Here is a 13,959-nt window from a genome sequence, read left to right on the forward strand (position 1 = left end):
AAAGGAGAAGCTATGCTGAAATGGGAAATAGGAGGCGAAGTACCAGGCTGCAACAGAAGCTAATGGACGCAGAGACCTCCTCCATATCTAGAGCTCCTAACCATGAGGTAACTCTTGTCACTATGATTAGTTTAATTTCGATAGAGGAAAAATAAAATAAAATAAAATTTTGTGTTAGCATGGCATCAGATAGGTTTCATCGACATTGAAGAAATGAGTTCTAGATTATTATTTTTTTTTCTAATTATTATCTATTCTGTTGCAGAAGAACCTAGAGAGGAGGGAGATTCTTTACAGTAACCACTGTTTTGGGAAATCCATATGGGAGGAGAATATGAATTTAAAGCTCCAAAGAGTTTATTCAAAACAATATTATTTCATTAAAAAAATTTAACTAGAAAGTCGTCGTCGTTTTTTAATTCGCCTTGTGAAACCACAGCTCAAGCCTTGATAAGCTACACCCCAAGCCGATAACTATGGTCTTAATAAAGGCCTAGTAATCCCAAACACTATGATTAATAAATTAAATGTGAATATTCAATTAGGCTTAAAAAAGTGAAAGCACTCATGTAATGTGAATTACTGTTTCAAATTTTAGTTGGCATATGCTTGTGTTATATGTTCTTGCTATTTAGCTTGATGGGAAGGAGACATGAAAAGTAAAAGGAAATTTCCTCAAACTGCAGCTGAAATTTCCAGGAAGTTTTGGAGCTATGATCACTGGACACAAGGCAGGGTCTTGAAAGCCCTGCTAGATGCCTGAGAGCACCATCATATTTCCATTCCTCATCGATCAAGTTGTGCATTTCCATTATATTTTGCATCTTTATTGGCCTTGACTATTCGCAATAGGCAAATGAAAAATCACAGAAGATCTCACACTTGTTTGTTGAACCTTTTCTACTATTGCTATTATGAGTTTCATGGATAAAATTTGTGGATTTGACTACTTACTGCCCATAGACTTGGCAAATTGCTCAAAAAAAGGCTCACGGTAACTGGGATTGAAAGAGGAGAAACGGGTTTTGCAATTTGGTGAGATTACACTTTTCGAAATTGAAAAAGCAGTGGCCCTTGTCACTGATTTTGAAAGAGCAGGTCTGAAAGTTGATTGGCTCAAGCGAAGGTTGGTTGCAGACGAGGGAAGTGATTAAGCAACCTACGTCCTTGAAGGAGGCAAGGGATAGAACTAATCAAGTTATCAATGAGAAGAAGAGAAAGCTGGAAGAATATGAAGCTCTTATGGTGGTACTTCAAGTAAGGATGGCAGTGTATCAAGAAAAAAAGGGCAATGCTTCAAGAAAACGTGAATTTAACAAAGAAGGAACTGCATGCAGCTGAAAGGATAAAAGAAACGACCTCAAATGCAAAGGCTAAAGTGAAATACTATACAACATTCACCATTAGACGAGATCCTCTGATTTTACACCATCTCTATAATTTGAACTATAGTATAACAGAAAAGGTCATTCAGTTCAAATCATCTTGTGACAAATTTTAAGTCTTGCTATTTTGGCTTCGTTCATTTTATCGATACAATGAAGCGTTCAGGCAAACAAACTGCGATGCCCTGTTCTTTTGGTAGCTATATCGTATGGTCTTGCATATTCTCATCGCTGAAAAGTTTAGATGCACTTTACTTGCAATGTCAATGTGTTTTTTGAATTATAGCTGGCATATGCTGTGTTATACATAACATCTTCTGTGCTGTTTGGCTTGATTGGGTAGAAGAGTTGAAAATACAAGGGCTTGAGATGAAATGGAAATCATCCACATGTTCCATTTATAAAAAAATATGAAGCATGGAGTTAGCATTTTGAAGCAGCAAATCAAAAGTGTTGCTTGGACAACTGCTTGATCACCAGTATTGTTTTTGCCTCTTTGTATTTCTATTTCTTGAGATTGCGGAGGGCACAAGGCAGGTCTTAGAACACCCCTCTAGAAGCCTGAGATCCCTATAATCTTGCTGTTCTTAATGTTACAATTTGTGCACCAGAATAACATTAGCCTTGACTGTCACAGAAATGGAGAGCTTCGTTGTTTACTGATCCTTTTCTGGGATTAGAATTTATGCATTTTATGTATAAGTTTTGAAGACTGCTGCCCATTGGCAAAAGATTGCAAGAACTTTTACATGGCAATTCTGTTATTTCTGATGAAGATGAACCATTGAGAGCAGATTGGTGAAGGGAGGACCGCTCCCTCCAAATGTCATCAGCTAAAAATAAAAGCAAGCAGATGGGTTTTAAGTGAATGTTATTCATGAAAGTATACTTTAAGCAGCCAAAACAAAGTGGAAACACGAAATTTATGTTTGAAAGAACTAAAGAAAGACGAGACCATAGAACAGGAAACAGACACGATGCATTTTAACACAAGATATTTAAAGCATAGATCTAACTAGGTACTGCGATTCAAGCATTAATCTTCCTGCAACTCTTTCTAATCTCTCCCCTGGAACCTGTCAACGGAGAGATATTTCCCATCTTAACCATGGACTTGGCAAATTGCTCAAAGAAAAGCTCATTGTTCTCGGCATATTTCTTGACCAATTCCATCGATGCTTCATTCTTTGTCAAGAGAACTTGGTCAGAGCTCAACAGTCCCTTTGAAGCCAATATGTTGTTGAAGTAGCTGTTGTCGAACTTTGTTGGACTTACAAAGTCCAAGAAAAACAGGTTCTGGTCACCTCCTGATCTGGGGCACCTAGTGCGCAATTGGGCAGCATATGATTGTTGAAGAGTGGAATCAGGCTGCCCATTTCCTGACTGGTTGTACAGCCTCTGCCTGAAGCTGGTGCACCGAGCATTTCCAATTGTGTGGCTCCCTGAACAATTTTTTTCGAAACTTAAGGACCTTATTAATAGTTTGCGGAAGCTCAAAGAAGGGCATTGGCAGAGTTAATTTACCAGATAGTGCTACAAGATCAACAACATCAAGGCCTTGTAACTTGAACTTGGTAAGAATTGTTTGAAATGTGTTGTTTGGAGCAGGAATATTGTTGTTAGAACCACTCAAACTTGCACCTCTAGAGTCCCTTCTTCCCAATGGAACTTCCCAGCTAGGACCTCCAGCCTGTGTGTACATTAACGAAATGTGGTTAGCTCTGGAGTTTTCGTTAACCAAGTATTACAAGACTAACTCTTATGTAACACTTACAATAACAGTAGAATCTCTTGCAGCCAAAGCCACGATATCAGCACAGGAAACAGTTCGAGGACACTCCTTCTCTAGTGCAGATTTAATCTCGTCGATCACTTCAAGTCCTCGGATTGAGTTTCTGTTTGGATTGGACGTCTTCTCAGTTATTATGCTTCCACTGCTGTCTAGCAATATTGATGCATCACAGCCCTGCAATTTTAACAACAGTTTAAATTATTGTAGTCATGATGACAGAAGAGCTAGTGATGATCAGAGTTACATATAGTAAGTAATCAGTTATAGACCTTGACAAAACAGTCATGAAAATGGAGCCTAAGTAATGAGGCTGCCATGCGAGCTTCTTTAGCAACTGCCTTGGCTACAATGGAGTTTACTATATCTTGAGCTTTCGGGCATGACCTATCGTAAAACTGTGGGTAGAGGTAGCCACCGCTTGTCTTGCCACAAAAGCAAAGAGGAGCAAAGGCAAGGAGAGCAAGAGCAAGAACTAAAACAATGCTAATAGACTGAGCCATTACTGCTTCAATCTTTTTAGACTATCACTTCCAAAACCAAGACTTCTTCACAGGAATGCCAAGGAATATGAAGAAGAATCAAGTTTCAAAAGTTGCTATGATGAGAGAACTTTAGATGGTCTTAGGGTATTTATAGAAGGAACCTTATGAAAAGCCTTGAGAAATAGCGGGGGGAGAAGGAGGGAAGGGAACAAAAGGTTGGAGTTGGTAACTAACTAGCTTTTCGTCAATGGAAAAAGCAAAAAAGAAAAGAAGTGGTTACCAATTCATTCTATTTAGACTTATTAGCCACATTGATACAAAAGTTGTATGAAAGCAACTAAGCAGTTCCTAAATTGATTAAGTTAAGTAATTAACTGTAATGGGTTTTCTGTAAAACATGTACTACCATGGCTGTACGACATTGTGTGTGGTGATCTAGACATCCTATCTAAACCAGTCCTTGGTGACTTGAACTCCAATCTTTGTGTGGAAAAAACCAGAGTGAGCATGTAACCGAGCCTCATTTTTCTAAACTGATGGGATGTGCACAAAACACAGATTTCAAAGGATGTTTTCGGTATCACAAATGATCGGACTTGTTATCATCTTCCTTGCATAATTTTGTCTAGAGCCCTTGTTCATGACTCGAGTTTGGAGATTCGGGAGCGGTCAAATGATATAGTTTTTTATAATTTTGAGCCCCAGTACTGTGAAGACAAGCATTGGCGAGAAACGCCTCGGAAAGAGAAGCAGGTTCACCTGCTCTATTGACAAAATGGATGATCTCAAACATTAAAGATAGAATCAAGAGTCCGTGACCACTGGAAAGCAATACAGCAGCTAGCTGTAAACATCGCATGGGGTTGAAACATTCATACTGTTTCTATCAAAGCTGTATCCATAACAAGCAAGCTAGCTTCTCTTATTGTTACTTTGCTTTTAAATAGAATGTTAATAAGAGATTGGATGGAATAAATCAAACCCTATTGAAGGTTTTATGTGTTCTTACTGGCATGATCTTTCTTTTTTGACTTGTAAAATCTATATATATTAATGTAGCACCTTCGTCTCCTTTCTGTGATGTGTGTGTGTGTGTTGACATGCAAATATTCTAAAATACAGCGTGAGAATATCTTCAGACCAATAATGCGAGAGAGAACTGCTAGGGTTGGACAACCACTCCAAAAAGTTGGTAATTCTTGGAAAGTAAGCAACCTTCTATGGCTTCCTGTTATTTGAGTGTAATTAAGAATGTGAAAAATATTGTTATTTAAAGTAATGTTTGCTTGTAAATATATCAAAATAATTTAAAAATATTTTTTTAAAAAAAAATTAAAATATAAAAACATTTAAATCATAATAAAACACGAGTTCCACCAAAACATCAAACAAGATCTTCAACGGGAGAGAATACTGGCTTGTCCTTTTCGAGCATTGACTATTCCTAATCCTAACAACTCTTGCACCAGGGAAATTCTGGGCCTATGGTTAAGTTTGCCGAATCAATCGATGATCCTTTTTTTAGAAATCTGAGTTGACCGTACACACAGCAACTTGATAAAAATGGACCATTTAGTAATTAATAGTCAGTCTTTCTTTGGTTAAGGTTAATTAATATTGTGCGGAAGGAAATATAAAATCCATGATTTGATAAACCAAGCTCTAAAAACGGCCGAGTCAAAATGTGCTTTGAATGTGAATCCCTGTAAACACGCTTTTCCTTGAGTGTGGAACTTGACTCAGTCCTGGGTAAAGGAAATTAGCTTAAATTAACTCGTTCTAATCCAAAACAGTATTGTTACAAAATCTTGTTAAAAAGAAGATTAAAACAATGTTGTTTAGAATTTTTTAAAAAATCAAACAAGTTTTAATGAAGTTGAACAAGTCATCGGATTTGGCTAAGTCCCAGAATGTCCCGCAGCGTTCCGCAAAACAATTCCTAATTAATTATTTTCTCTCTAAATAACATTCTTTAATGCATATGCTTGTTCTGTCTGGCACATCATCCACCATCCACGCAGTTGGTGGCTTGATGCCACCCATATATTGTAACCAGGATCTTACGTAAAAGTGAATTTCCACAGTAATTAGCAGATGTTTTATTCCAGATCAGTAACATCTGCTATCAGGGAGGCAAATATTGGAAGCATGATGAAGTGATTCTAAGATCAAGAATGAGATAAAACAAACTGGAAGCCTTGACTTGAAAATCATGAGAAATGCTTATTGTTAATTGAACCCTCAACAAGCACCTCTTGTGATACAATGCATAAAATTCTCTATTATCTTTATGTTGATGCACAAAAAAATTGCAGATAATTGCCTGAAAGTAATGGTTAAAAAAGGATACAATTACCAATAACTCAAAAATACTTTCTATTGCTAGGTCTCCATATTCCTTGACTGAAGCTGAGGCCCGCAAGCCTTAAATGGAACCGTAGTTTCGTGTACTTTGCTTCTTTGTTCCCTGAGCTGAAGCTGATGGCCGTTCCCAGGAAGCTTCACTAGCATAGCCACTGCCATTCTCTTCTGGTCGTGAATAGCCATAGCCTACTCCACTTGCCTGTTTTTCACAAAAGCAAATTAGCTGCTAGGAAGTCTATACATATGCAATAACCGTACAGATTTTTCACCCACTTGATGAACTTCAGCCAACAGGCCTGTTCACAGACCCCTTACCGCTTACTTGAAATTCTTATTAACTCCGCTCATTATAGACCGTCATTTAAAAGTAAAAATCAAGTAACATAATTTGCCAGAAAAGTTACGAGGACTTACAGTTTCTAAACACGCAGACAAATATGTCATGCCTGGCAAAGCATCGATCCCATGCTGAATTCAAACAATAAATCAACGAGTAAATATAGATGTATATTATTTCACAGCTATTGTGAAGAAAATCAGAAGCTAGAGACTATCAAATGCTGAAAAGGAAAGCAAAGAAGCCTACCAGGCGTTCCACCCGTGTTTTGTAAATGAACGCTCCAACACAAAACAGAGTTGATGCAACAATGAATCTGTTCCATGCCAACATGTTCAGTCATCAAAATTCAGAATGGATAAAGAAACACCCATTAGAACCAGTAACATGCCAATGAGAACATAAAATTTCTTTCCTTATCAGACACTGAAGGAGATGAAGAATGTTAAATCGACTTAAGCAAGATAGATTCCAAATATAGTCCATACAAAATCTACTTGAAATGTGCTCTTAACACTCAAGATGGAGAAATCATTGAATTGTCATACATGCAAGATATGATTCCAAAGATAGCCCATCCTCTTGTAGAATCTTCTCTTTGATCCTGCCTATGTTCTGCAAAATTTGAACAAACAACCAGGTTGTTATACAGGAAGCAAGCAGGCATTGAAACTAAAGTCAAACACCAGCACATTTTTAGTGGGTATTGGCACAGAAACTTGATGATGTTTGGCATCACTCAAAAAATGCCTCTGAAGATTTGTTACTGTCATCAGAGAATGATGCAAGTTCTGACAAGACCAAATAGGTTTAGAAAAGTGTAAGGCGTCATCTATGGGATCATTCAAATGGTACATTGTAGAGACATTAAGAAAACCATACATTTCAGGAAAGCTTGGTTTGCTCCAACAACAAATGAGCTTACCACAACTTTTGGCAAGGAAAAACTGAATGGGCTCATAACCCTCTATTGGTATTGTGACATTAACTTCATATGGAGTATCGCGAGCCTCCTGACCTTCAAAACTTACAATTCTAATGTTAGAAGATTATCAAATAAAAGAGATATCAATGAAACATCAAAAAGAGTGGTAAACATACATGTCCATTCAACATTTAACAATGTAGGTGTCAAGGTTGTAGGAGGACTTCCAGTCACCCCTGAACCTGACAACGTCACCTTCAGGCCTTTCTCTGGAAGAATCTGAGAGGGTAATCAACATAAAAATATCAGACACATAAGTGGATACATCATACAACTACAAATATCAGTTTTTAATCCATGGAACTGACAAGTAGTACCTTAATCATAGGCTTCCGCACCAAAGTGGAAAGGGAAGCAATTGCAGTCATATAAAGGGTTACTTGAGTTTGTTCAGTTGTGAAGCTGAACATGAGAAAGCACATCATTGGTCAGGATAATGAGAGTGTTTTTTCAGTAAATGGAGCAAAAGCTTTTGCTACACCATTCAATTGACAGATCTTTTACCTAAAATCATGGTGAGACTTTTCATAGCCTAGTTGAGTCAATCCATTGTAAACCTACAATTTTATGAAAGAAGTGAAACTTCCACAAATGTTCTCTTCTGTTGCATTCATCAGCAGTAAAAGCATGGCTTCTTACAATTTCCCATGATCGTGGATGAAATCCAACGGTGAAGCCTTCAAATACCCGAGGACCAGGTTTCTCGCATGGAATTGCAAGTTCAACAAAAATTCTGATAGTGGGAAAAATAGCCACACATTTAGAGAAGTGACTCGACAGTTGAACAAAGGACTTGGAAAATTAGAAAAAGAAAAGGGAATCTCTAAAGCTAGTTTATTTACAACATAATTGCAATTCCAGACATCACAAGCAATTTGAACATTTCATACCCAATCATTCCCTTTCCACCAAGTTTTTCCAAAAGTATTAATCATTAAGCAATAAGCAGTTTTCCAAATAACTTTTAGTGCACAAAGATATAGCTTCCATGTCCCTTTTGATGTGGTGGAGCACAGGGGCACCATGCAATTTCTTCAAGAAGTTTAGCAAGGAGACTTGAAAGATTCCCCCCCCCCCCTCTCTTCAAAAGTTCCTAGAAGGCCAAATGAGAAATGGAAGGAAGATCTTGATCCTTGATTATGCATTATTTACTGACAACATAGCCAATGATTTACTTGACACTTCTCTAAAAAAACCAGTCAATCACTCATGATTTAAAACTCTCCATCTCCAGATTTTGACAGCTATCTAAAGGTCTTCTCATGAAGAATTTGCAATTCTTCTTTCTATCTTGAAAATCTGACATTTATGGTAAAAAATCAGTATCTGACACTTTGAAACTGTTCAATTATGTCAACAAATACTACCTGCTAACCAATCGAGCTCTATAGCTCAATTGGTAGAAACACTCCCCCTTTAAGGAGGTTGTGCATTTGACTTCCCCTAAAATGGGAGAAAACTTAAACGTTCAATCACCACAAAAATGAAAAAAACAATTATTGTCTGCTTATATTACACATCTCATGGCCAAAGACAGCCTTGTACCTAAACCTTTCTGATATGACCTTATTATTGCCTTGAAATAAAATAATTGATATTACTTGGAAAGTTTCCATGTACAAACATATGCTTTGGTTGAAACTTACTCCACCAGCAAGTGAAGATGTAATAATATAGAATTACAGACAGACAGAACTATTGAAATGAAATTCTCTTACTTTTTTGTGTTTACTTCTTGAATTTCATAGTGGGAACCTGGGAATGGGCATCTGTAACCTAGATACAGAGACTGTAAACAAGGTAGTTTCCCACCTCTCTGAATACTGGGTAGTTCTCCTACTTACCATTTACATGAATTTTATCAATCAAAATAAGCAGAGAACATTTCTACTCCCACTCAGTGAAATAAGTCAAAACATCCTACCAAACATTTTTTACCCACATGACCACACACAATTCTGCACCTGGAACCCTCAAAGTTCAATATCAAGGCTCTTATAGTTCAATTCCACGCCTCTTCAGGAAATTAATTTCACAATAATTGATGTAACCATAAAAAAAATGTGGCCATTAACAGGATCGTAAACTAGAAACTAACTCTAGGGTACAGTAAAAAAAGGATTTATGCAGAATAAAATGAAACTCAAAAGTATTGTTGGAAGAGACCTGCAACTTGACTCCTGAGTAACATTGCATATGCATCCAAGTTCACCTGAAATGAGACAACAAAAAAAGGTGATGAAACCAGTCTCTAATTAATGGCACAGTGTATTCGAATGTCGAGCAATGCAACAAAGACTCCGAAACACAAAAACCACAAAGATAAGTAGAAAGAACAACAAAAATAATGCACTCCAAAATCAGCCAACCATTAAAAAAGAGTTATCCCAAGGAAATATAGTCTGGAAACAAATAAGCGATTGCGAGTTTAATCTTTATATTATTTTCAGTCATATAGGGTGTCCCAAAAAGGAATCCATCAAGGAAAGCGTAAGAAAGAAATAAAAGGCATATTGTGGTGTGTAGGATACACACTCAGCTCCACGATATGTGCAAAAGCAACTAACAATGTCAAATCAAATCATCCATTAAACACTTTGTGAATTTACAAAACCAACTCTAAGGGTGCATTAACCTTCTTTAAACAAACATTTTCTAGAATTATGACTGCCATTATTAGTCTTTAATTTCCACAGAATTTCTAGGTTTTTTATTGTTCATTCAATTCATTGGAATACTAATGATTTAAGCTTCCTTGCAACAAAATAAAGAAATGATGAACAAAACCAACACTTTACAGTTCCAAGATGGCCATGAAGCAACTGGGTGTTGAAACATTCACAAACCTTTACACTGTCCATTTAAACAACTTCCACATATAATATTCACCTGAGATTGGAAAAGAGAGACATTTATAAAGATAATATGAATAAAATAGCACTATTGAATGCAAAGCTACAACAAATAAACAATTTTACAAATACATGTTACAAACATGAGATTTACACGATGTTTATTTAACTTTATCTTTCTTATTTTTGGTGGGGGTGCCGCGCTGTGAAATAAGAAAAGAAACATCATCACAACTGACCTGAGCTGTACGTCCCAGTTTGTCATAACTTTGCTCACAATTCAGCAAGTCACCATTGTAATACCCCTAAAGAAAAAGATTTAGATGATTCAGACAACTGGATTTTGAATTCCAGAAATCAGCAACACCATAACAGCACTAAGTTGAAAATAGCATAGATAAATAGAAATTAGTCAGCCGACCATTAAAAAATGTTTATTTCGTTCAGCATCATCAATCAGCAAAAACCAAACTTTTGAAATCCTTCAGGGAGAAAATGTGATAGTGAGATGAAGGGATTCTAAAAGCGATTTTTCAATGGCAAAATTTCAGAACTTTATAGATTGACCCTCTACTAAACAAATGGGAAGCACTACCTTCCATTGCATAGGACCTTTTCCTATTGCAACTAGCATTTCAAGTATCTTGAGAACATAACTGACACCCTCTCCCAAAATGAAGGCCAAAAAGACATGGATCAGATTGCAACTCTACTCCATACATGCAAACAAAAAATTTAATTCAGAAAGATGGATTGCCAAGAATCATGCTCTTGTATTGAATTATCATTTTTCATTTGAAAGGACTGCCAAGAATCATTCTCTTGCATTGTATCACCATCTTCTCTGCGCCCACCCCCCGCCCCCACCTAAGGACTCTAAAGTACTTCTTATCTGATAAATTTGATGTAGCCTATTAGGGAAAAGGAGCAGACTAGAGATAGAGCATAATGTCATCATCAACAAAGTTCAGAACAACATAATTTACAAGCAAAGACCTTACTTGAACAAAATCAACACGTCCTGAGCCAGCAACAAAGTGGTTGAAATTATTAAATCGGCCAAAGTCCACATATCCCTGCACAGTATGCAAGCAAAATACACTAGAATATAAAACCACAATTGCATCACAGAAACATTATATTACAAACTAAATTGCATGTGCAGTTTAAAATTTGTTCTTCAGTAGCACAATTGGTTAAGCTTCGCAAGTTGTGCAATTAGTCAGAGTAAAAATAAAGATCACTTGACACAGTTTCTTAATGCAAAATGTAATTCTTCCCTATACATCATCCAATCTTTTACGCCACCAGTAGTTTACTTAAATCATTACTTGTACTAAATCTTTATAGCAATTTTTTTTATAATAAAAAAATTGGTGTTATAGACTACTACCGTTTGGGATCTAGCCTCCACGTCTTTGCAAAACCGAATCACTACGTCCGTTTCCTGCGTCACAATACAAATTTATAGCCAACAAAAATAAAAATAAAAATCTTCAGATTCTCAGTTGAAAAACGAAATTACCTTCCCTTCATACTCAAAAAAATGCCCAATCCAACTGCTCTAAAAAAATTAACATATTAAGGAAAATCAACAAAAATCCGAGAAAACAACAAGCTTTCTTTCTAACGTAATTTATAACAACGTGAATGTAGGATACAAAATCAACAATTCGACTAGAATTATCGAGAGCGTAACAGTTAGAGCTCGGAACAGCAACCGATGCAACGCCAACAAGCACTTGTGTTACGACAGCTGAAACAAAATTGAAATCGAAACGACAACAAAGAAAAAATGAAATGCGAAAACAGCAGTGGATCTAATGATTATATTTTAGTGATTAGAAAAGAACCATACCAGTTACTATTATTATTATGCATGAACAGTGTAAAGATTCTACAAAAGGGTGTCGTTGACTCTGCATCATCTCTTCTAAAAATTGTTTGCATTACAAGCATGGCCTTCCTTCTTAATTTTGCTTCTCTTCTCTCCTGTTCTGCGTGGTTGAACGACTTGCCTTTCGGTTTTGAACGACTTGTCTTGAGATGTGAGGCCTTTGGGGTATTTTTTGGCTCGTGCACAAATGGTGTTGTAGCACTATGTATAGTTGTCAGGTCTGCCTTGGGAATTCAATTGGAAAAGGATAGAGTTATCCAATCAATATAATTAATTATTTTTATTAAAATAATATTATTTTATTTTTTTCAAAAACTATTTTTTTATTAATCTAAAATATAATTTTAATTAAACTAATTGGACCACCAAACAAGTTAATTAAGTTTTACTAAGTTAATGTAAGATCGATTCAACTAAAAATTAGATTAAATCAAGCTTTAATCTCAAATTCTTATAATCAACTCAACATACTAAATTTAATAATTATGTTAGACAATATCATTTTTCCCCGGGCATTTTAAACCTAATCGTTTGACTCGAAACTAACAAAATCCAAAATTAACATAATTATAATCAATTTTCAATCTTGACTATCATAAACTATGTTTTTTTTTTTAACATAGTTTATAAATTAGACAATCTCTTTTATAAATTAACTAGTTACAGTTACTTTTTAAAGTGTTTTTTACTTAGAAATGTATTAAAAAAATATTTTTTTATTTTTTTAAAAAATATTTTTAATATCAGCGCATCAAAATAATCTAAAAACACTAAAAAATATTAATTTTAAAATTAAAAAAAATAATTTTTTTTTTTTTAAAAAAATAGCAGAACCCAAAAAGCATAGAAAAAACATAATGTCCCAAGGCTCACAACAAAATGAATCTATTTTTCTAAATGCATTCGGCAATATAAAAAGTGTCTTTAAAACCATTTTTTTAAAAAATTAATTTTAATTGATTCATAAATTGATCCAAGACATAGAGTAAAAAAATAATTTCATAAAACATGTGTTATATATTTTTAAAATATATGTAAACCTAATAGTAAGTTTTTCAAGTTTTATAAGGTGGATTTTTTGGAAAAAAAAATTATGTTTTTTTAATTTTTTAATGTGTTAATTTTAAAAACAATCACTATTTATCTTTATTCCTTTTTAATTATATTCGTGGCTGAAAATATTATATTTATCCTGGTTATTAAACCCGGCCTGGCCCGGCTCATCGAAGTGAGACTCGGCTGACCTAGTGGCTAGACCGGTTCGGGTTTAATAAAAGATCGATCGGGGTAACAACCCAGCAAAACCTGGGTGAACCTGATTTCTTTCTTTCTTTCTTTCTTTCAAATGTGGGGTTTAAAATCCATTAGTGTGTATATTATATGCTTCCAAGCAAAAAAAATTATGTTTTTTTAATGTGAAATTAAAATTTTTTTGGCTTTAATACTTCAACTTAAAAGGATAACATAATATCTTTTCAATATGAAATTTAAAACCCTTTCGTATATATATTTATGTTCTAAAGAAAAAAAATTACTTGTTTATCAATGTGGAATAAAAAACCTTTTATTTTAATACTTCAACTTAAAAGGTTAACATAATATCTTTTTCAATGTGAAATTTGAAAACCCTTTCTTATATATGTCTATAATCTCAAGAAAAAAAGTTATGTTTTTTTAATATGAAATAAAAAAACTTTTTGTTTAAATGCTTAACTTAAAAGAATAACATAGTATCTTTTTAGCGTGTAATTTAAAATCTTTTTATATATATACTCTATATTTTTTATATATATATATATATATATAATATATATATATATATCTTTTTTCAAACAATTACATACAAATCACAAATACAAACCATA

The 13,959-nt window shown here is 34.9% G+C and overlaps 2 protein-coding genes across 2 annotated transcripts; both read right to left on the reverse strand.

Annotated features, from left to right (window-relative positions):
* Positions 1–2,241: 2,241 nt before the first annotated feature.
* Positions 2,242–3,795, reverse strand: LOC118063083 (peroxidase 72). The gene is made up of 4 exons (XM_035076998.2): positions 3,447–3,795; positions 3,160–3,351; positions 2,910–3,075; positions 2,242–2,827 (listed from the first exon to the last, which is right to left on the reverse strand). Exons 1-4 carry the CDS (start codon positions 3,675–3,677, stop codon positions 2,415–2,417), a joined length of 1,002 nt encoding a protein of 333 aa, XP_034932889.1. The 5' UTR covers positions 3,678–3,795; the 3' UTR covers positions 2,242–2,414.
* Positions 3,796–5,839: 2,044 nt separating this feature from the next.
* On the reverse strand, positions 5,840–12,266 carry LOC118063082 (uncharacterized). Its single transcript, XM_035076997.2, has 17 exons — positions 12,056–12,266; positions 11,859–11,953; positions 11,723–11,761; positions 11,591–11,644; positions 11,199–11,273; positions 10,437–10,502; positions 10,192–10,234; positions 9,512–9,557; positions 7,985–8,078; positions 7,850–7,902; positions 7,663–7,747; positions 7,462–7,564; positions 7,286–7,378; positions 6,909–6,975; positions 6,610–6,676; positions 6,438–6,491; positions 5,840–6,222 (listed from the first exon to the last, which is right to left on the reverse strand). Exons 1-17 carry the CDS (start codon positions 12,123–12,125, stop codon positions 6,085–6,087), a joined length of 1,242 nt encoding a protein of 413 aa, XP_034932888.1. The 5' UTR covers positions 12,126–12,266; the 3' UTR covers positions 5,840–6,084.
* Between the last annotated feature and the right edge of the window lie 1,693 nt (positions 12,267–13,959).

The sequence above is a fragment of the Populus alba genome, chromosome 7, assembly GCF_005239225.2.
Source record: "Populus alba chromosome 7, ASM523922v2, whole genome shotgun sequence".
Classification (NCBI taxonomy): Eukaryota; Viridiplantae; Streptophyta; class Magnoliopsida; order Malpighiales; family Salicaceae; genus Populus; species Populus alba.